The sequence below is a fragment of the Hydra viridissima genome, unplaced genomic scaffold (assembly GCF_058129835.1).
Source record: "Hydra viridissima isolate aposymbiotic clone 2 unplaced genomic scaffold, HvirCarnegie_v1 scaffold_2, whole genome shotgun sequence".
Classification (NCBI taxonomy): Eukaryota; Metazoa; Cnidaria; class Hydrozoa; order Anthoathecata; family Hydridae; genus Hydra; species Hydra viridissima.
In genome coordinates, this window is record NW_028324301.1 from 4,779,588 (window position 1) to 4,804,342 (window position 24,755).

The 24,755-nt window shown below is 27.9% G+C and overlaps 2 protein-coding genes across 4 annotated transcripts; both read left to right on the forward strand.

The window, feature by feature from the left end:
- The first annotated feature begins 5,336 nt into the window (after window positions 1–5,336).
- On the forward strand, window positions 5,337–8,097 carry LOC145182353 (gamma-secretase subunit Aph-1-like). The gene is made up of 6 exons (XM_090078671.1): window positions 5,337–5,498; window positions 5,627–5,776; window positions 6,086–6,156; window positions 6,806–6,928; window positions 7,059–7,186; window positions 7,292–8,097. Exons 1-6 carry the CDS (start codon window positions 5,386–5,388, stop codon window positions 7,436–7,438), a joined length of 732 nt encoding a protein of 243 aa, XP_089934797.1. The 5' UTR covers window positions 5,337–5,385; the 3' UTR covers window positions 7,439–8,097.
- Window positions 8,098–18,506: 10,409 nt separating this feature from the next.
- LOC145202407 (uncharacterized) lies at window positions 18,507–24,659 on the forward strand. 3 transcript variants are annotated; one of them, XM_090078663.1, is made up of 11 exons: window positions 18,507–18,648; window positions 18,986–19,015; window positions 20,008–20,094; window positions 20,203–20,606; window positions 20,912–21,632; window positions 21,707–21,820; window positions 21,956–22,045; window positions 22,159–22,286; window positions 22,565–22,679; window positions 22,797–22,880; window positions 23,165–24,659. In XM_090078663.1, exons 3-11 carry the CDS (start codon window positions 20,016–20,018, stop codon window positions 23,461–23,463), a joined length of 2,034 nt encoding a protein of 677 aa, XP_089934789.1. In that variant the 5' UTR covers window positions 18,507–18,648; window positions 18,986–19,015; window positions 20,008–20,015; the 3' UTR covers window positions 23,464–24,659. The 3 variants fall into 3 exon arrangements, with proteins under 3 accessions (XP_089934789.1, XP_089934791.1, XP_089934790.1); XM_090078665.1 differs by lacking the exon at window positions 18,986–19,015 and having other exon boundaries at window positions 18,524–18,648; XM_090078664.1 differs by lacking the exons at window positions 18,507–18,648; window positions 18,986–19,015 and adding an exon at window positions 19,245–19,374.
- Window positions 24,660–24,755: the final 96 nt, after the last annotated feature.

The window sequence follows — 24,755 nt, forward strand, 5'->3', positions numbered from 1 at the left end:
CCTAATGCTGATTCTAATAATGAGCAATGCTAGGTAATAGTGGTACGTGGTATTAACTCAAATAATTCTTTTATGAAACAGTAATTACCAAGAGTATATATTGAAGGGCATATGACTACCAACATTATGAAACGTCATACAAATAAAAATCCTTCCTCCTACAGACGATTAAGTTAGCACGTCATAAATAGATTTTTTTTTTTTTTTAAGACGGTAAAACACTACCATATTTGGTTAATATAAACATACCATTGGATATGTAATATAAATTTGGAATAAAATTTACTTAAGAAAATGCTTTTGAGAAAAACTAGTTGTCTACTTTTGGATATTTTAGAGTTATCCATAGAATTATTATTCCTTTACATCCATAGAGAAAAAATGTTCGAGCGGCAAATGCTTGAAATATTCACTTTAGTATATATTAAAAAAGTTTATAAGAAAGCATTCATGAGAAAAGTCAAAGGAGAACATTATAAATATTTTATTTAAGTTGGGGAAGAAAGTCCGAATAAAGCGGATTATGATGTGCCTTAGGATCACGTAAAATTCCACAGAGCTCTAAGAAAGGAAGTTTTCAAAATTCATGAGACTTTTAATGTTAGCATAAGTTCTGCGAACGATTAAAGTAATTAGACATTCACAGAAAAGTGTAATATAATAAACTGTAATAAAATAGGCATTTTAAAAATGTAAAGAAAGTTGTTAAACAAGCTGAGAAAATTCCTTAGTTTATAAGTTTTATATCTGTAAAAGCTCATATATATAAGCTTACTTGTTGTATAACAATTATGACCATGCATGAGGGCAATGAGAGCAGAATTCTGGTTTTTCACTTATTATCACTCTATAGTTATATAGTATTAAATACACAAATTTAAAATTATGTTATTGGTTACATAATTATTATATCAATATTCAGTGAAAAAAAGTCTGACAATAAAAAAAAAACGCATTTATATTTTCAATGATAAAAATACACTTCACTCAAAGACCCGCATAAGATCATTGTTATTATAGAACAAAAACTTTTATATTATTACTATTATTATTATTATTATTATTATTATTATTATTATTATTATTATTATTATTATTATTATTATTATTATTATTATTATTATTATTATTATTATTATTATTATTATTATTATCATTATTATTATTATTATTATTATTATTATTATTATTATTATTATTATTAGTATTATTATTATATTATTATTATTATTACTATTACTATTATTATTATTATTATTATTATTATTATTATTATTATTATTATTATTATTATTATTATTATTATTATTATTATTATTATTATTATCATTATTATTATTATCATTATTATTATTATTATCATTATTATTATTATCATTATTATTATTATTATTATTATTGTTATTATTATTATTATTATTATTATTATTATTATTATTATTATTATTATTATTATTATTATTATTATTATTATTATTATTATTATTATTATTATTATTATTATTATTATTATTATTATTATTATTATTATTATTAATATTATTATTTTCTACTATTATTATTATTATTTTCTATTATTATTATTTTCTATTTTTATTATTATTATTCAGGGCCGGCTCAACAGCGTGGCCACAGGCGCCGCTTCAAAGGGGGTGCCAAAAAAAATAGAAAATTCAAAATTCAAAAACAAAAAAATTAAAAATAAAGTAGTTTTTAGATTAAGATTTCAATTTTATAAAAATTTTTTTTAAAGAAAATTTTCCATAATTGTGGGAACTCTAAAAAACCAGTTTATACAGTACTACTGGTATAATCCACATTGAATAAGTTTTTGCTCATGAACCTAACTCAATTCAATGCATGTTACATTTTTTACTCTTTACAAATTTAAGTGAATAAAAAAAATGTTTCAAAAGAGGATATAAAAACAACTATTATGTTTGGAAAGAAAAAATTATCAGAAGCTCAAAACCTAAATAGAAAACAAGAAAAAGTTGTTTCCCTGTCAAAGTATAAGGGAAGTTTGGAGAAGTATTTAAAAACTTGCTCAGAAGTTGTGTCAGTACCATCTATTAATTCCAAAAATATTCAAAACATTAAGGTAAGAAAAATCAAACATTTAACAATTCATCATATATTAAATTTGACTAGGATATCATTAAAAATTTAAGTAATATTTAAAAATTTGATTAAGTGTGAGCCATCAACTAGCCAAAATGATCTCAACTGTAATCATTCTGAAGCAAGCAACCAAATGGACGCCGTCATTGAGTCTACAACATGCGCAGATGAACCAGAAATCTCCCATAATTACTTGGATGTTGAAAGGTGGCCTAAAAAAATTGTCTGTTGAGCTAGATATTAAGCCCGAATTTGAAAAAAAGCCGTACCAAATTAAGAATGTTTGCTTATGAAAGTCAAGAGGAATCAATGACTGAAGAAGACAATGTTAAGATTAACTTCTTCAACAGCATTTTAGATCACGCTATTAGATCTTTGCAGGATCGGTTTGAAATGCTTATGCAGCATAATAATCAGTTCAACTTTCTTTACAGTTTAAATGCCTAGGACATTACTAAAGATGAGTTACTAAAAAGATGCATGGATTTAGAAAAATTATTATCTTGCAATGAATTGAAAGATGTTTCTGGTACTGACTTGTTTGAAGAGATGAAATATTTGCGAAATCATTATAAGGGAAACTACTCTCCAAGAAATATATTAGACTTTATTTGTTTAAACAATTTGAATGCAGCTTTGGGAAACTTATTTGTCTCTCTCAGAATACTTTTAACTCTAGCTGTATCTGTTACAACAGCAGAGAGGAGCTTTTCCTAGATGAAGTTAATCAAAACGTATATTTGCTCAACAATGACACAGGATAGAATGGATGGTCTGGCAATGCTATCAATAGAACAAGCAATTGCAAAAGAATTGGACTTAGAAGATATGATTAAATCATTTGCTATTATAAAAGCAAAAAAGGTTAAATTGTAAATAAATATTGAAAGTTCACCACGAATGTCCATAATACGATTTATTTTTTTTATACGGGGGGGGGGGGGGTGCGACGCCAATTGAAAAATGGCCACAGGCGCCATATAACCTTGAGCCGGCCCTGTTATTGTTATTATTATCATTATTATTATTATTATTATTATTACTATTATTACTATTATTTTAATTATTGTTATTATTATTATTATTAATATTACTATTATTATTATTATTATTATTATTTTTGTTATTATTATTATTATTATTATTATTATTATTATTATTATTATTATTATTATTACTATTATTATTATTATTATTATTATTATTATTATTATTATTACTATTACTATTATTATTACTATTGCTATCATTATTATTTCTATTATTACTATTATTATTATTATTATTATTATTATTATTATTACTATTATTATTATTATTATTATTATTATTATTATTATTATTATTATTATTATTATTATTATTACTATTATTATTATTATTATTATTATTATTATTATTATTATTATTATTATTATTATTATTATTATTATTATTGTTATTATTATTACTATTACTATTATTATTATTATTATTATTATTATTATTATTATTATTATTATTATTATTATTACTATTATTATTATTATTATTATAAATATTATTATTATTATTATTATTATTATTATTATTATTATTATTATTATTATTACTATAAATATTATTATTATTATTATTATTATTATTATTATTATTATTATTATTATTACTATTATTATTATTATTATTATTATTTTTATTATTATTATTATAAATATTATTATTATTATTATTATTATTATTATTACTATTATTATTATTATTATTATTATTATTATTATTATTATTATTATTATTATTATTATTATTATTATTATTATTATTATTATTATTATTATTATTGTTATTGTTATTATTATTATTTGCAAATTTAAACTGTTTTTTGTGAAATAATACTATAATAATTATTTGCCTAACACCTTAAATTAAAGTCTGTACTTGGAGTTTATTTTAAGTGAGGAAAGTAAATGTAGTTGTTTTACTTTCCACAGAATCAACTTTTATCAAATCTTTTCTTTGTGTGAGGATGAGTGAGGCCTAAGCCAATTTACTCTGGTGGGCATTTGCTTCTAAGGAGAGTAATTTTCCTGTTGTCTCCCATCTTGAATTTTTTTTTTTTTTTTTTTTTTTTTTAGTTTTTCTTTTTTTTTTAGTTTTTACGTTTAGGGTAAAGTCCCCGCCAGCCCCATCTCTCTCTCAACAAGCCTACATTCAGCCACAGTTTTTCTTCGTAACATTTTATTTTTCTGTCTTTATTCAAAGATGAATAATGGCTATTTTTTTGATGCATTACCACAATAATGTTTTTCATACCTTAAAGATTTTTCTAAAACTCTGGAACGTTGTCTAAGATGTGTCAATTGACATAATCTGCAAGTTTGTTCATACCTTAAACATGATGTGTTATTTTTCTAAGATCTTTTTAGTCATTAGATTCATTTGATGCGAACTTGAAAAAAGGAAATTTAATATGACATAAGTTTAAAAAAATTGTTTAGCTGTAATTCAATATCTCTTATAATCAATTTAACAAAATAGTTTATCATCTATTAAATTATTATGGGAAAGATGAAAGCTTGACAATTAACTTTGTAATTATTTATTGCCTGTTGTTATACTATTATAAATATTATTTACAAGTAAATAATATATTTCGAAAACAGCCTAATATGAAAGTAGTTATCACGGAGATAAAAAGTAGCCGGTTACGGTTCAGAAAATATCTTTTTGTAAACAAATGTTGACCGAAGTTTGAAATACATTTAGTTGTAAAGAAAAGGTTATACATACCATATTAACATTTAGCTAGAGCAAACTTGATAGATAATCGCAAAAAACCTTTTATGAAAATTTTAAAAATGTGTTTCATTTAAAAAGTTTTAGTTGTATCTTGCTAACTTAAAAATCTTTACTAATTACCTTTTGATGTTAGATTTAAAAGTTGTGAAATTGCAATTTAAACTAGGATATCTTTTTTGTATTTTCTTATAAATTTAACTGTTAAATGACATTTAAAGTTGATAAAATAATAAAAGAACAGTGCTTAAAGTTTTATTACTTAATCCCATTTTTATAACTACTAATAATAAAGTATATTTTTGTTATTATTATTGTTATTGTTGATGTTGTTGTTGATGTTGTTATTATTATATTAGTAATAGTTTTATAATAATTTATCTGGAGCAGAACTAGCTAGACATTTTCACAAACACTAAATATATTTGACTATGTAAGAGACATAATTTCCCCTTCTTAGATAAAAAAGTATATAGATATAATAACAAAATGACATTAGCATCCTTCTTTGGGTGTGCACTTGTAGCATTTGGACCTGCATTATCCATGTTTGTGCTTACTGTCTTTAATGATGCCCAGCAAGTACTTGTTCTTATCAGCAGGTGATTGAAAAAAATGCTTTTTTTAAAACACATCAATATTTTTCATTTTTGTGGCCAAGATGCCACATATTTATATATAGTAAAAATTAAATTATATATCTAATTCATTAAACTTGTAAATGTTTTAGTGCTTTTTTTTGGCTTTTGTCATTATTGGTCTCAGCAATGTGGTGGCGCTTATTCAACTTAACATTTCTTAAAAACTATCTGGTATTCAGCATGATTTTTTCTGTTATATTCCAAGAAGTGTTCCGATTGCTTCTTTGGGCAGTTCTCAGGTATTCTTATACACACACATACACACACACACATACACACACGCACACAAATACACGCACAGGTATGTCTGTATGTATGTATGTATGTATGTATGTATGTATGTATGTATGTATGTATGTATGTATGTATGTATGTATGTATGTATGTATGTATGTATGTATGTATGTATGTATGCATGTGTAGTATGTAAATAAGTTTGCATCAGTATGCTGGTATTTTGAGGATATTCTGGTTGATGTATCAGTTAACATGTTCAAAGTTTATATATAACATTATGTCATTGATGCCTAAATTATTATTATTTTTAGACGTGCAGAAGAAGGTTTAATTGTCATGAATGGTTCATATACTCCATTAAGAAAAATAAGATTTCATTATGGTAATGATTGTCTTACTACTAATAGTACTGCTTTTATCATTAATAAACTAGATTTATATTTAATATATAATGCAGTATTCTCTAAACTCAACTAAATACAATTTTCAAAAAAAGTTTCTTTACATGTTTGAAATTTAATTCAAATTTATCAAAAACTTTGCATTTTATTGAATTCTGATGTTGGATTTAAATGTCAGGTAAATAGTAAAACAAACAAACATTTAGAGTTTGTTTGTTTTACTATTTACCTGACTTTTTTTTTTCACACACATACACACATGTATCTGTTAAATGTTTTACCTTGTGGTACTTGTGGTATTACCTTATAGTTTTAAAATATATTTTAAGTTGCATTAACTTTAACATTTTATGCTTTTTGTGCGTTTGTAGTAATTACTAAACTAATTAAACATTTTGTTGACCACATCAATCATTACCTTTGCCATTTTTTTTTATTTGTTATTTAGGTTGTATTAAAGTTCTTTAAGTTTTCTTTGTAATTTTAATCTAATATAGATTGAATTTAAGGCTACAAACGTTCAAAAAAAATTTAATTAAAGCAGTATAATTTTATTAGCAAGTTTTATTAAAACAAATCCACCCTGATTTTAAATAGCATAAATGAAAAATTTAAAAAAATGATTTTTAGTATCTGGACTTGGATATGGATTGATGAGTGGCTTGTTTGCCATGGTTAACATCCTTGCTGATATTACTGGTCCAGGAACTGTTGGACTTTTTGGTGATAACTATAACTTCGTGGTAGTTTCAGGTATTTATAGATTTATAAGTTCTAAAACTGCATTTTTTGTGGTAGTTTCATGTCTTTCAGGTTTTCAAGTCTTTTTGGGTTTATAAAATCTAAAACTACAATTTTTATTATTTTTTTTTTTTCCTTCCAGCTTTTTTGACAAACTGCATTGTTTTGTTACATACGTGTTGGGGTATAATATTCTTTGATGCAATGGATACCAAGAAATGGAAGAGTGTTTTGGCTGTTTGTACAAGTCATCTTATTGTATCTCTTTTGGTAAGTTTGTAAATGTTTGTTGTGCTTTTATCTACTAAGTATTATCCTGAATTGTTACATCTTAAATAAAACTTTTCTAATTTATTATTGGTTGATTTTGCTCAGACTTTACTGAATAAGCATTACACATACTGGCCGTCACTGGTAACTGGTTATGGACTTCTTATTTTGATGGGTGCATGGAGCTTTTACCTTGTTGGAGGAAGTTCAAAAAATGCAACTCAGCTTTTTAAAAAGAAAGAGTCTTCTTAATGCAAACTAATCATGTCAAAGTCACAAGTATTACGAACTATAAATTAATAAGTTGTTTACGGTTTTGGGTGAACTTAATATCGATAGATAATAATAAGCACCTATCAATTCCAATTAAGCAGCATTAATAACTTTTGATACTTTGAATGCAGAACTTTGATGATGTGAGCTGCATGACTGGATAAAATATTTTATCAAAATAAAAAACTCAGCATGAAAATATCAGAATTAAATTTAGATTTAAAGGAATTGTATTGTGTAAATTCTTACTAAAAATTAATTGTTCAAGTACATTTTACTAAATTATATATTTATGTTTTACTAAATGCATTTTGAACACCAAACTTCTTTGTCTTTTTAGAGTTAGTAGGATTAAAAAGTGTTGTTGTTGTTGTTGTTATTGTTTCGAAATTTGCTTCTAGTTATGATACTACTAAACGTGCGCGAAGTTGTTTTACTCTTTAAAAAAAGCACCAAAAAAAAAATTTGAAATTAATAGGACAATTTTTTATCTCGTTTCATGAATTCAAAACGGTTTACAGAGCTGATAAATTTAGTTTTTTTCTGTTTAGACTGAAATGTGGTAATGTGGCTGGTATTACTAACTTACTTTTGATATTTTGTATAGGTTTTCGCAATCGTTTTAAAATATTGTTGTATACTTTTTTCTGTAATTTGTGAAATACAAGCAGAACATTAGAAAGGGGGCGAGATTTGAAGCGTCTCCCTAAAAAATTCACTCCCGAAGAAAAATCTCCAATAAAAATGCAAAAACTGCACCACAGCAAAAAGTAAGGTAAAGAAATTGAACAGCGAGAGAGAAGTAGATAGATAAAAACTGAACAAAAGGTCCGGAAACCCAAAAGTATAATTCGCAGTTGCTGATCTATTCTCATTGTTTGATCCATTAGATACCCATCCCCCTACTCCAGTGGAAGATATATACTTCTGCTTCCTAGAGTATATACCAGTCTAGTAAACAATGGTCTTGAATAATTAAGGTATCAAGTTTTATATCAAATTTTGAAACCGATTTCGGAAAGCGGTTTAAAAACACAACCTTATTCTGTAAACTTTTACAGGTTACGTGCACTTGACTGAAACCCTTTGGTAAATTAAAAAGCAGTTTCTAATCGATTAAAGTCTTGCATTAAGATATTGTCAGCCTCTTGTAAAACTCGTAAATCCACAAGTTCAAAAATATTTTTATTGTATTCGAGAGTATTTCCCTGGCGATTTATTTAAAAATTCCAACGAGTTGTAAATCCCGTCCATAAAAAAATTTGAAAGGTTTGCCGTTTTGAAAAAAAGATGTTTAAGATTTTTATTAGATAGACTGACGATAAAATTTATTCCGTTCATGCACTAGATTTTGAAATATAAATTATGATACCCGATTAGATGATAAAAATCGCCACTTATTTCAAGTGATCTTTCGAGATTGTGGATCTTGAATTGCTTTTTATCATTTTTAAAACGGAAAAAAACCCGTTTAAATCGGAATGAGAAGATATCCCTTAGAACTTTAACCGAAGGGTTCGATTTACCGAATATTTAAAAGTGATCTTATTGTCAGACATACAAGTTTTTCATTGGGTATCCGGTTTCATTAAATGTATTTACTTTAGCTGGGAGTTTCCTTTATCTTTTTATTTTGTAATCAACTCTGACAAAGAATTTGGTATTTTTTTCTCGATAAGGTGTTTTAAATCTCAATTTTCTATGCTGTTCCATAGCTTTTTCTCTATTGGTTGTTATAGCTTCTTCTCTATTGGTTGTTAAGCCAGTGACAGAATCAACGAAGTAATGGGTTTAATTTGCTCAACTGAGATTAGGCACTTTTATTTCATAATACTGCCTGAGCATAATTTTAAATAGTGAACAAATTCATTAATTTGTAAAGGCATGAGATCGCCGTTAGTGCCGAACGGCAGGAATAAGAATTTTTTTTTACGTTTCTCTTATCCAACATTAACTTTCTTAATTATTTCCGATGACAAAATGGGATTTGTTAATTGTTATGACTTTTTTCTCGATCCATCTATGTGAAAAATAGAATTTTAAAAACATAACTGCAATGTCTCAAAGCAGACTCACGTAAATTCACCTTAGAAGTGCTGAGATAAAAGAGTTTCATCAACTGAATTTTAAGCAAACCATGTTAACGTCATAATCAAATATATGAGTAAAGTTTAAAATTAAATTCTTATCCAATATTTATAAATGAAATGTAAAGTAGCAATTTTCATGTTTCAGGCTACACAAATGCAGAGTCAAAGAACTTAGTAGAAAATTTATACCTACAATTTATCAACATCCCACCAGCTTTAGTTCTAATGAAAAACAATCCCCTAGTATTTACCAGCAAAATTTAGATATTTCTTTATGAATATGTTCAGTGAAACATTTTCCAGAAATGGCATCTTTTTAAAGGGGGCCTCTAACTATTCCTAATCCCTGAACTCTAATAAATAAACAAACCTCTGCTCAATAGCTTAGTAGTTTAGCTCGATGTATTTTATTTGATTTTGAAAAGTTAATAGTTTATTGAATTTACATAAATCAGGGATATTTATATAAATCAGGGATATTTATATAAATCAGGGATATTTATATAAATCAGGGAAGTTACTTCTAAGTCATAAAAAAAAAAAAAATTAGAGTTCTTTAAAATTTCTCTCAAATTTTCTGCTTAAAAGAATCTTTATTTTTATCCCTTGTATATAATTTTCGAAAGACTGTAACATTTATCATGAAATGCACTTATAAGTTGCGCAATTCTCTTATCTTTAACCGTTGATATAGATACTTTCTAATACAAATCAATTATTTTGTTAGCTAATGTTTTCAACTTGTGAAAATTTACGTTTTTATTATAAAATTTAAACGTCAAGTCGTTTCTTTCCAGAGACAAATTGTATAAAAATACTCTTTTTCAAGTTAGGCTTGGGTAAGATACTATGGTTAGATATTATGGCTTGGGTAAGATGCTATACTCGTGTGACAGATATTAAGCTCCATCATTAATGTGTGATATGTCTCTAAGCTCCACGATAACTCCATCCTTGTTAATTTTTACAACTTGGGTCTTAGGGATCTGCATTCCGGTCCATTTTGATTGCGTTTAATCGCAAATTCCGAATTCTATCAGAATCGGAACCGAATTATTTAAAAAAAGGCTTCCAACGGAAGAATTCCGACAGTTTGGAATTAAACTAATGAAAGTTTTTTTATAAATACATTTTTCTTTTAGGAATTTGTGATCAAACGCGATTAAGATAGGCCAGAACGCAGACCCCTAGTTACTATGATTTAACAATTGAATGGATCAAAATTATCTTATATATCAAAAATTGAAATGGTTGATTTCCCCTCTATAGACAAAAGGAGGAAATCACCTGTTTAATAGTTTAATAATTGCACCCTCATCAACTGCTACAGACCTGTATTTAATGAATAAATTCTGTAAATGTACTACATTTTGTTATATGTTGAGGTTATACATCCTATAAAAAAATGTTAGGTAAAAGAGTTCACAAATACTCAACCTTTTCATGAATATAAAGAATGGTTTTTAAATCTTTTTGTCCTCTATGTTTTTACTTAAACTTCTTGTGGTTTGTTTGTAGCTAACATTAAAAGTTAGTTTAGCAAGGGTACTAAGGCAAAATGGTCAAACAAGACCTTGGAAAAAATGATCGTGAGTTAAAAAGTGTTGACTTACGTGTATTGTATAAATGTGTAAGTTTTTAAAATTCCCTTTAACTTTGTTTCTTGTCAAACAGTTACTTCAGCCTATTTAAGATCATTTTATTATGTTACTCTAAAAGGTTTAACAAGATATTCACTTACACAGATACTCTAAAGAGCTTGAGAAGATACTCACCTATAGGTCTACCAGAACAAGTCTACCAAAATATAGGTCCACCAAAAACAACGTTTTCAGACAATGCTAGCATTCTTGCTTATGGCAGTTTGAGAAATTACCCTAAGCACCTCTTTACACAAGCCTGTCTGAAGAATTATTTAAAAGACATCGTGAAGCTCTTGAGATCTAGAAGTGTTTACCAATAGTGCTGCATATTGATTTTCAAGAGTTTAATAATAATACTTTTTGGAACAGCTTAATGCAACTTCACTGACAGTGAAACAACACTTTTATGGCCCAAAACCAAAACTAGTAAATGTATCGACTGGTAATAACTTTTTGGTATAGTACCCTATTTATAATTGATTACAGTAAATCTGTAGCTGTTTTAAATCAATGAAAAAGGTAGTGGAAAACTCATTCTCTACCAAGAAATTAACCCTGACTTGGACAAAATGATTTAGTATTAGATGTTTGATAACACAATTTATGTCTTTAATCTTTATTTCCTTATGAATCCAGAGAAAGAGAGAGAATATAGGAAATCTAAACTAAGCTGAGTTGGAGGAATCAACAGTTGTTCATTGACGCAGAGGAGGAGGGAGAGGAGGTATTGCTTTTTAAGAAGTTTTAATCAGCAAACAAGTTTGTACGCAGAAGAGAAATCATTTGTAAATAATTTTTAAGCTAAAATAATTTTGATTTTTTGTTTTCATATTCTGTCTTTTAGTCCCTTTCAATATTAGATTATCTTTTTTCCTTTCTCCTTTTAGATTCCTTTTGTTTTAAAGTATTAACTCAGTCAATCTTTCTAAACATCAAATCCAAGCTTTTTAAGCTTGTCTTTTTCGCAACTTTCTTTATCATTACCTGTACAATGACAACTGTTTATAGATAGCTCAACACGAAGTCTCAAAGCAGTGTTGCTCCAAAATGGAAATAAATGTTCATCTTTGCCATTTGCTCACTCCGTACAGAAGAAAGAAAATTATACTGTCTAAGAACTTCTTAACAAAATAAATTATTTTGCCTATTTGTGTGGTATGTAAGGAAGATACACAGAGTAATTATGTTTTCTTTTCTCATGGGAGAGCAGAACTAATGATGATTATTGCAAGAAAGTTCATTGGTTCCCACCGTGGAACTGCAGGGAGGAATGTTAAATGTTATTAGACAGTCTCTACTAGATTCCAAAAAAGTCTTAATAACCCCTACTTCATGTTAAACTAAGATTGAGAAAACAGTTTATAAAGGCCTTAGATTTAAGAGAAAAAACTTTTTAAGAAATTTGTTTGATGTTTCCAAATCTCAGGCAAAGATCAAGCGTGGCATGTTGTATCCCGTATAAATGCAATGTTGAAATTGGAGAAGTTAGAAAGAGCAATCACAAAAGTTAAAAAAGAAGCTTGGTGTCCGTTTCGTGATGTAGTTATTGACTTATATGGTCTTTACTTGAAAATATAAAAATCTGTATTTAAGAAGCTTGAACCCAGTTGGAGATTGTGGATTGTAACATGCCGGTTCTTTGTTTTTTGACAGTATGTTGAAGATTGAAATTGTATTTCTTTTGTTCGAAGTCAACTTCTTCATTTGGTTTTCTGACGTAAGCTTGATGTCAGGATAGTCATTCTTTAGGTGTGATGTGAGTCCACATTATCCTTGTTTTTTTAGGTCTTCAGATCCTCTTAAAATTTTATAGTTGCAGATTTGACAACGAACCATTTTTGGATTAGTTAGTTCAATACTGAAGTATTTCTAAACACATGATGTACACTAAATTTTTTTTTATTTGAACCCATTTAGTAAGCATCGGCGTTATGCTCATTCGCGAACGAAAAGTCGATGTAAAACCTTATTTTTGTGATTGTTAAGTAATTAATCTTGATTGAATAACGGTTTAAAACCGTTATCCAAATTTACAGCCGATATTAAATGTTATTGACCGCTTTTGACCGTTATTGGTGGAATTGTGACAGACAAAAGACAAAACGAAGTAAATGATTTATAGGTATTGTTTTTGATCAAGTTAAGTAGCAGCCATATTGCCTCCAGCTGTGATAGAGTGTTGTTAAACTTCTTTTAACCAGTTTGTTAAGTAATTTCTCAGATCTCGCAAAAAATGATGCATCATCAGTTTTTGAAAATTAAAGTTTTTTTAACTGATAAAAAAAAGAAAAATATTTTCATTACTTAACAACAGAAATTGATAATAAGTAAAATAATACTACTAGTTCTTAAATTTATGTTAAATTTCCTAAACGCTGTATAACAGATAAAAACGATGTATAACAGATAAAAACGATGTATAACAGTTAAAAACGATGTATAGCAGTTAATAACGCTGAATAACGATTAACAACTGTCCACACCGTTACGATACGATGTTAAATTTCATTTCATAATGGTCACTAAAGAAAAAAGTAAATCCATTTTTAAAAACTATTTTGGTACCTAATGTTTCCCAACAGTCACCCTAATGCCAATGCTTTCCATTTGGGGAAAATTTAAAGTTAAAGGCTGAAAAAGTTTTTCAGATAATTTTCAATGTTGGTGTTTCGTGTTAAAAAGAAAGATGATTATAGTATTTAAAAAGTATTATGATTATAGTATTTAACAAGTCATAATTAAACTAACTTAATAAAGAAAGTTAATTGGTAAAAAAAAACAACAACAACAGATTGAACCTTTCTTTACAAATATGCATTTCAAAATTCTTTAGAACACTTTAAAAGTGACGTAAGAAGACTTTATAGACATCAAGCTCAAATTTAAAAATGATCACGTGAGCAATAAACAAGATTAAAACCACGGGAACAAATAAAACAAATAATAATTTAAATCTAATAAAACTCAACAACATTCAACAATAAGCAAGTGCTTTCAACAACAAATATCCAAACCCCCACTCTTGTTAAACAATCTTTATACTTAATGTTAAATGTTCCCATGTTTTCAATTGTTGATCTTTTTTTTTTTTTTTTTCGATGGCATTTTTATATTTCTTGAATTATTTTCAAACTTTTTTGAATTATCTTATTGGGTTATTAAATGATTGATAATTACTTTTTATGACGTCAACACGCATAATTTGCATAACAAACTTGTCTTTATTTCATTATAATTTAATCAAGAAAAAAAAATAATATTTTTCAAGCACACGTTTTCATCCATTCTTAAGCATAGAACATTTAATTAAAAATAAATCAAAAATACTTATTTTCAATTTAGATAATATTTATGCTAAGTAATATATTTTTTCGGTAGCATTTTGAACCGAACTTATGGCTGAAACCGATATCTCTATTCTAATTTGAATTGAAACCGGAATTTCAGTTCCGGCTAATATTAAGGCCAAAACCAGAACCAAACAGAACACCACTCGATCACTTGTATTAGTATGATTAACACGAGAAAAAAAATGTTAGCAGTATATGTGTTGCTAGTCAAACAACCATGAAAAAGAATGCGCTAATTTTTTTTTTTAAATATTGACTTTAGTCTGATATTTTTTCCTCTTAAATTGCTTCATGATTTTAAACGTTCTGCTTTTTAAGAATTAAATCTTTCGAATCTGAGTTTTTCTTAGATTTAGATTTGAGAAAACGCAGTACTTTAACAACGGTACTATCATGGGTGTGTATACATTCAAAGAAGCTTTTGAAGTTAGATGTGGTTTTAAACGATTCTTCAAGAGTATGTGAGAAGCATTTTTGTATGCTCTGTTGAAGTTTTTATTTCAGTTTAAAGAGGAGTTTATGCAATTTATATTTTTGCGTTTTGTAAAACAGTTTAAGATCTTAAAGTTCATTGAGTTTTTTTTTTTCCAAAAGACCAAACTTTCAGCTTTTCCTTTTTGTAAGTTAATTAATAAATCACTGGTGTCAAATTATCAAGCTATGGAAACAAAATCTTCATTTAAATTCTTTTCAATTTCTTTAATCATCTTTAGTAATGTAAATGACAATATCATCCGCAACCATTATCATGAATGTTTAAGCCTGGAAGCTCATTGAAAAAAAAAACAAGAACCAACAAAATATCTAGGATAGATTCTTGAGATACAACACAAAATTATTGACCGTTCATCTGACAAATTATTGACCGTTCATCTGACAAATTATTGACCGTTCATCTGACAGGTTATTGTCCGTTCATCTGACAAATTATTGACCGTTCATCTGACAAATTATTGTCCGTTCATCTGACAAATTGCCAGTAATTTCTACGGATTGCTTGCGGTTAAAAAAATAGGAATGAAACCAATCAAAGTTTGTTTGCTCTTAATCCGTTAGCATAAAGTTTATCTATAATTTTATTGTGACCAATGGTGTCAAAAGCTTTAGACAAATTGATAAAGACAGATCTGAAAACTTTTTTTTGATTGAGTTGTTTTCGAATTGAGCCCAGAGACACGGTTGCAGCTAATTTAGATCACCTTCTTTTATGAAAATTGAACTGGATGTTGCGTAATAGAAGATTATGTTCAAAGTATACCTCCGGTTGGGAGTACACTGATCGCCAAAGATGACAATATGTGTAGGATAAATATTGGTCGGTAGTTGTTTGGATCATTTGATAAATAATCATTTGATGGTCCTGATTTGTGTATTGGGACGGTTGTTGCTTTTTTCCACTTATTAGAGATTTTACCTGTTTTTAGAAATAAACTTATGATGTGGCCCAGCTAAAAAGCAGAACTAACACTTTTTAAAATACCTGGCGGGACTCCGTCCAAACCACTACTAAAAAATGTTTTAGACATATAACCTGTTTCTCTGAATCTGTTTTTGAAACATGTTTAAAAGAAAATTTTTAGGTTGATTTTATAGAAGTGTGTGAAGAATTTGTCCATAAAAAAATTTTAATGTTAGTAAGAACTGAACATGCTTTAAAAGTTCATTTGTGATGAAAAAATGTTTTTTTCTCTTGATGAAAAAAAAAAAACAAAAAAAAAAAAACAGTTTGAGTCAACTAAAGTATTTTAAAGTTTTCTTGTGGAAATTCAAAGCACAAAAAAAGCTCTGAAAATTGCTTTGCGATTCGTTGTCGTAACCTATAAAAAATTTTGAGTAGAAAACGGCCGCATAAAAAAAAAATCGGAAAAAATTGTTGGTAAGGCCTTCTGGTTCTCAACCCAAATATGTTCAATGAATTCACCGTTAGGAAATTCATTAAATTACTGATCCCAGAATAAAAGGTTCTATCAAATTTCAAAAGCTTACGAGTTTAACCAAAAATCATAAACATTTAAATCTCCACCTGTCTGACATTTAAATGTCTACCTGTCTGATACTTTTGCTAAAATTAACGTAAATGTGAATGTGAATGTGAATGTAACATGAAGTTACAGCTGTTGCAACTGTGATGAAACATTCATTGTCCGTCATAGACAAAAATATTAACATTTCAATATTTCAGGAAAGTCATTTTTTTTTTTTTTAAGAACGTGAGGTTAAGTTTCTTGAACCTTGAATATTATTGAAGTTCAGTTTCTAATGCTAAAGTTGCTACTCGAGATTTGAAGTAAATTATAAAATTTAACAAACATAAGACGTTACAGGGTTGATAAAAATACATATTTACAATTTTGTATTGAAACTTTTGCTGAAAGAAAGAGCAAATGAACAATCCATAATAGCAAATAAACTGCAAAAAAAGGTTGTAACTTTTTTTTTTTATGGTTTATAGTTTATCATTTTAGTCCTAAAGACAATTATTTTTAATCGAGAATGTTCCTGATCCGGAATATAGTCGATTCAAAAACGCTTCTGTATGATTAAGATCCATTTTTATGAAACATTTTACATTTATAAGTATAGATTCCAGCCCTCTGACACTTACTTTTTTTAAAGAGGTTAGAACCAATCAAATAAATTCATTAGGGCACAAAAATTTTAATGATTCTTTGTCTAATTTTAGCTGATATTTGTTGTTTGCATTTTACGTTTTAAACAGTGTTCAAAAAAGATTAATTCTAAGTAAAGTTTGGCCCAGCCGCTGTCAAATCGCTTTTTGAGTGAACTTTAGAGCATTGACATTGTCTTTAAGCTTAACGCTATACTGTTTTATAAAACATTTTATTGCATATTTTTAAACGAGTTTAGTATTAAAATCTTAAGCTTTGCGAAAAATGTTATTAATGGTGAAATCATTATGCAAATGCGGCCAGCTTATCATCTTGTATTGATCTTCTAATGAGTATTTTAAGGAACTTTTTATCGTCATTATTTTAAAAATAAAGATCTCATCTTAGAAGTATTTACATTGATATATTTACATTGATGTAATCGATCAACCGTTGTTGCTACCAGACATCTAGTTTAGTAAAGGAAAGTTTAGCAAAGGACGATGGTTTTTCATCATTTTGTTAATGCGCAAATAAACAAAAGTGTAAAAGTGTAAAAACCACCTGTGATTGTATTCTAGATAATGGCACTCAGCCATTTCGGTCCCCTAAAAAGTTTTTTTCCGTAAGAAATTAAGGCCTGTTGTCTCTTCAATATTTCATTTAAGTCGTTTGGTGGTATTAAGTGTTTTGAAAATAGCGTTTAACCTCAAATTGACCGCCAAAGTTCTTTTTTTTTGCTTATTAAAATAACTTATTTATGACGATCACATTTTTAAATATTTGCTTTAATATTGTTAAATAATATATTTTAACAAACTTTACATATATTTAGGTTAAAAACTTTCACTGCTGTTAACAGCTCAAATAGAAAACCCGACCTTAATGAAGACAATGTTTTTTTTTTTTTTTTTTTTTTTTTTTTGACGATCTGAATGTTATTTAACGTACGTTAATCGCTAAAAACGAAATACTAAAAAAATTAAAAGACGTAGGCTGTTGACGCATAGAATTTACCAGTTTTCTTGGTTTACGCACATTCTTCGCAGTTCTATTCTTTTGACTTCGTAACGACCTTTTCTGCGAAGTCGCGAATAATTTACCAAAATTTTAAAGAGAAAATTATCTTTTTTCTTTTTTTTTCTTCTTCCGCATTATAAAAGGAAGTTACCAATTAATTAAACGAAGGCTCTCAATATCATTTTGGATAAATTTATTTTATTGATGCGGTTTTGCGCGCTTCTTATAACACCAAAGAGACTGGTCATAATATCAAAACTATGACGTTATGGAAAATTTTCAACATCGCAAAAACCCATGTTTACGTTTGCATTACACGTCTCTGCAGGTTTAGTAAAACGGTTACTGCTTATCACATATTTTTGCATGTTCTTCCGTTTAGGAAATACTAAACTCGATCTGTTAACTGTCAATTACAAATAAATAGATATTCTTGTCTAAAGTTGAGTTAACAAATATCGTTTTTAAACGTAACGGGTATGTTGAATTTTATAAAGAAATTTTAAGAAAATATTCTTTTATTTAACTGTTTTTTAAAGGAATTAGGGCATTTATAACCTATATTTAAATGAAAAACTTTATCAAATTTTAAAATTTAGAATTTTCAGGTATGAAATGCATATTAATTTAAATTTCTTCGAAATTTTTTATTTTTGTAAAATTTCATTTTCAGTTTGTCTTTTTTCTGCTTATTGTCTGAAATTTTTCTAGAAAGTTTAACGTGAACCTTTTTAAAGTTTTTACAATTTTTGAATGGTAGATATAATATTCAAATTATATTGAAAATCCCTTCGTCGTTTTTTTTTTTTTTTAGTTCGTTGTAAAGGGATCGATGTAACGAAAGGCAAGGACGATATATAGCTTTTAGCTTTATTTATATAATGAAAAATTCTAGAAAAATTTCTCAGCACATTAGTTTTACATCATACTTTCCGTTTATTACTAATAAGTCTTAACAAGTCATACTTATTTCACTTTAACCATGTGATTATTTGGTTAAAAAGTTTAAAGAGAAATGCTAATACATTAAGCAAATATGAGGTTTATTTATTGTGAAAACTTCAAGTTATTTTATCAACCCGTTAAAAAAAAATTTTTTATTGTTCTGATATGCCATCGTTTACGATCTGGAAAAAATATCGAATCGAGTTGCTCTAGAAACATTTTAATTCGATTTTATGCAAAGAATGTTTTCGTATTAAGGTAAGAAAATATCAAATGTATGCGACAATAATGCGGGATAGAAATATTAAACTAGTTATTATAGGGGAAGGAAGCAAGATAGGAATTCATTTGTTGTAGTGATGAAAAGATTATGGCTAAAAACACTTTCACTGACAATATAATCGCTTCCTTATTGCAAGAATACGATAACCGTGCTTAATGGAATGTTTTCCTGTAAAGACGCATTGTAAACTTTTTTCAAGATTATTTAATGAAATGTTTTTAAAAATTCAACCGTCATGGTTTGAAGTATTTTAACTATAAAAAGAATTAGCTTTAAGCATTGCCCACTTGTCAGTTTTTTCAAGAAAATTTTTGTTCGTATTCATCATTTCAGAAACCGAAAGTTTACTAGATCATTTCGTTGTTGTTGCTATTTGATCGTTTTTTTTTTTGTTTTGTTTTTTTTTTTTTTTAGTTTTTTTAAATCATTTTCTTTACTTATATAAACAATGTCTGTAACGAATGATGTATAGAATTTCAAGTTTGACTTATGTTTACTTGTTAAAGAATTATGCATACGTAGCTTTTTTGAAACAGTACGCTAACGTTGTTACGAGTTTAAAATATAGTCTATAAAAAGGAAGTGGACTATTGTCTCCTTACTTTTAGATATAAACATGAATCAAATACAAAGTTGTCAGTCTGAGGATTCATTGAACAGGATTGCTTGGGATGAGTCACAAGGTTCATACAAAAGTAGGTTAACATGAAATTTGTTTTTTTTTGTCAGTTTCAAGTTTTTTTTCAAGTTAGACATGTTTCTATATATTATTTCAAATCAATATTTCTCATTTCAAATTTAAGACTCTATATTCAAATCATGCCACCATGAAAGCCGTGCGTCAACACGTTTGCCAAGAAGTTACTTTGATACCAGCATGAGTTATAACGTTGAGGATAAATATACGGATGACGCGGATAGAGATCCTACGGTTCTACTAGACTGTCAGTTTGAACACGTCAAGTCACTTTGTGAACCTCAGAAGAATTTAAAATCCACATTACATCTGCAAATGGATCAAAAAGAAAGGCCAACGTTTCCACTTCACAGGAACGGTCAATTTCGTCAATTTAATAACGAGAACGTAAAAGATAGCTCCAATTTATTCTTAGAAAATTTGAACCGATCCCCGCATTTCTCACGTTCTCAGAGCCCTTCGGACGAAGATAGTGGATACTCATCAAAACAAACGTCGCCCGTAGCTTTAGTAAGACTTTCTAATAAAACAGATTAAATTCATTTAATCTTATCTACTGAATTTTCATTCATTTGAATTTTGCAGATTTCTATGTCTTTATACTAAAAATGTTAGATTATTGATATTTTGAAAAATTGAAACATAATAAAACAGGTCAGCAGAAAGGCATGTTTAATTAAAGCGCGACTTTAATTTGGATCATTTCTGAGTTTTTGTTATTGCCCTTAACAGTTGCTTCCAATTTTCATAGATTATTTAGAAAAGAAAATTTTTTCTTTTCACTAAATAGTATTACATAAATATATACTTTTTAGCAAACCCTTCCTCGAACGAACCTCACGCCTCCAATAAATCATACACCTCCGTTATCTCCACAGACATCACTGTTCACCAAGAGCTCTTTAAAGAATATTGTCAATATGACGCGCAGCAGCGACTATAGCTGTCAAAACATGCCGTTTTCACATGAAGAGATGCTGAAGCAGAGTATTACTTTGGACCAGTACAAACAACATTTGTTAGTGGAAAAATACAAACGAAAGCTTTCTGGCTTAAACCACTTTCAAAAGGAGGCTCTTCTCCAACACTTGCAACAACGCGAGAGGAAGAGTTGTTGTATGAACCAATCTGGCAACTTCATTAATTTGAGCAATGAGAACGAAATCCTGAAAAACGAAACTCGACAAAATTTTGACCAAAATCAGAACTATCACAACAAAGAGGATTTCTCTTTTTTAGAAAGCATAAAACAAATGTCCGTAGAAGATGCCTTGCAGAAAATGTCCGTCGAAGATACTTTGCAAAAGAGAACGTTACTGAAACAAGAAAGCATCCGACAAACTTTATCAGCAACAAATGTTGTTAATAACAGTATCAAATCAAACGTTAAGCCTGTTCAAGAAGACGAAGAGCACATAAATAATCCGAAAGACTTTAGCATGTCAGACATGCTAGCGGATCCTAGATGGAACGGAACTCGTTCTATATTTAATGGAAACTTATCAGATAGATTAGATTACATGCAAAGAGTTGGAGGTATTTTTCTTAAGATTTTTTTTTTTCATATTGTATGCAAGAAAAAAAAAATTAAATAAAACTCAATTCTTTAGATCGAAATGAAGCTTTGTATACTTGGAGCGGACATTTGCCACCAAAGATATATAAAAACCCGATTTATTCAAATAAAGTTTTTCTGGGAGGCGTTCCTTGGGATATAACAGAAGGTAGTTTGTCAGGTTCTAGAATAACAAAACTGTTAAAACATATTTTCTTTTTGCTTTATCCAAAGAGGTTCTGCTTAAATGATTAAAATTAATAACGTAAACAATGTTTTTCAAATTCCGCCATTTTGTTTTCAGCTGGTTTACAACAAACATTCCGTCCTTTTGGTGCACTTTGTATTGAGTGGCCGGGTAAAGACGGAAAACATAGTAGGCACCCTCCTAAAGGTAATTAAAGTGGGCTTTGTGTAAAATTATTTTTGAATTTTAAGTTCTCTCGTTGAAATCTTATTATTGTTTTTTTCTTTGTTAGGTTATGTGTAGTTATTTATTTTTATTAGGCTATGTATACTTATTATTCGAGTGTGAAAAATCTGTGAAAGCACTTATGACAAGTTGTACCCATGATTTCTCAAACGGCGGAGACTGGTATCACAAAATCTCCAGCAGAAGGATGAGAAATAAAGAAGTAGGCAGTATTTAGTTTTAATGACTGTAACCGTCATCCTGTTTTACATAAAACCACTACTTAAACTACTCAACATCCGGTTAATTTGTTAACATGGTTGTGTTTGCTATTGTGAAAAAAAGTTGTTTTTTTTTTTTTTTTTTTTTTTTGCAGCTACTTTTATTTTAAATGCCCTTTTACTGAAGAACTTAGAAATTAATACAATACATCTTTTAACATACATTTTAAAAATAATATTAAATGAAAGTGAAAATTTTTAGTTTTTCGATAATATTTAGGTTCAAGTTATACCGTGGGTGCTATCTGATAGCAACTTCGTTCGCAGTGCGTCACAGAAGTTGGATTCGACCCGTACCGTGTTTGTTGGAGGTTTACACGGAATGATTAATGCTGGTACGTTAAACGCGCAATTAACTTTATTTTCTTAATTCAATAGCCAGATAATAAATAAAAATTGACTAACTAAGCACTGCTTTGATGTTTAATCAAAAATCCTTTTTTTTTTTTCAGAGGCGTTGTGTCTAATAATGAACGATTTATTTGATGGCGTGATATACGCAGGAATCGATACAGACAAACATAAGTATCCCATTGGTGAGATTTTTTGTTTGAAGATTATGCAAGATATTTTACATTTGTGAAAAGTCTTAACAACATTAAAAATTTAATGATATTAAAAATGCATTTCTAATCTGAATGACTCATCAGTATATAATATAATGAATTAAATAAACTTTATTTCGTGATGCCCGTGATGACATTGCAGATGTCAAAACAGAAGTTTTACGTCAGCAGGATAAATATTACACCTTATGTCGAAACACAAGCAAATCATGAGCAATAAAAAAAATGTAATGCGATAGTTTTTTTTCATTTAGGGTCTGGACGTGTAACTTTTAACAATACTAAAAGTTTCATGAAAGCAGTGCAAGCTTCATTTATTGAAATCAGGTCTCCAAAATTTACGAAAAAAGTACAGATAGATCCTTATTTAGAAGATTCCATGTGCAGTCAATGTCATATAAATTCTGGCCCTTTCTTTTGCCGAGCTTCAGAATGCTTCAAATATTTTTGTCACTCGTGTTGGTCATGGCATCACTCTATTGATAGCTTAAGACTGCATCGACCCTTAACGCGCCACAGCAAGTCAACTTCCGGTGAAAGCAACTCGACTTAGTTAATTTAGACCTGCTATTTTCGACAAATATTTTATCAAGAAGTCTTCAGATTTTTTAAAACTCTTCCTAAGGAAGCTTTTGTTCTTTTTATATACAACTGAGTTGAACTCATTTTGAGTTACGGATATATTTGATCTGCAAGGCTTCAGTTTTAAATATATTTTCTTATTCTTTTGGATTCACGATTTTTAGGATTTGTGAATGGTGAAGTTCTTAATTTTATCATATATTATCATAAATTATCATATAAAAGTTGATATTTTTATGAAGCTATTTTTAATCTTATTATTATCATGTATAAAAGAAGTTGGACATATCCTTTTATTTATTTATTTACCCAATTCGTTTTTATACTAGAATCGCTTTAACATTGTAGAATTTGTATATAACACTATCTTCGCTGTTCTTTATCATTGGCATAGCTTCTGATTTGCGTTTCATTGGCATAGCTTCTGATTTGAGTTTTTTGAAAATCTTTTTAGTCATAAAAAATTTTATAATTAAAAAAACAATAATTTTCAGTGTTTTAAATGCTGAATTTGGCAATCGATATAAAATATTTTATAATCCATAAATTAACGTGATTTTGAAATATATAGAAAAGCTGAAGAAAAAGCATAAAAATTTCTTTATTTTTAAAATCGATAATTTTTTAGTTCATTTTTTAACTTGGTTGAAGATATTAGCTCTATATTTTGTAGAAATGCGGTTTGGTTTTTTTATGTCACTGGCAGAGGAAAAGTTATATGCCCATATTTCTGTTAGTATTTGTATATTTTATATGGGTCCGAATATATTTGATCTTACTATATATGGAATTATTTCCGGTTTTTAAGCAATTTAGTATTTTTGAAGATTTTTAATTAAGTTATAAAACATTTTCTTATTTTATTGTGTGGTTTGATCTTTTTATTAAACTGTGGCAACATGTTTGGAGATGCTTACGTAAATTAGGTGATTTCTTTTATAATCATTAAAAAATCTTATTTTCTTTTATTTTCTTTTGACAATAGTTGACTTTCTGGAGAACAAAAAGAATTTTTATAATATTTTTTAACATATGGGTTAAATATCTTAATAGTATTAAATCATATCTAATATTGTTAATATTCGGTTAGTTGTGAAGTTATTTTAATTTTTAACCAGAACAATATTCTTGTAATAAATGCGCCACTAAATAAATTCTTTAAACAAAGGTAGCTTCTTGTTATGCTGTAACTAGACACCTGTCATGTTTTTGTTATCTATTTGAATGCCAAATTGCAAATTCAGATAGCTCTAACCTCCGAAT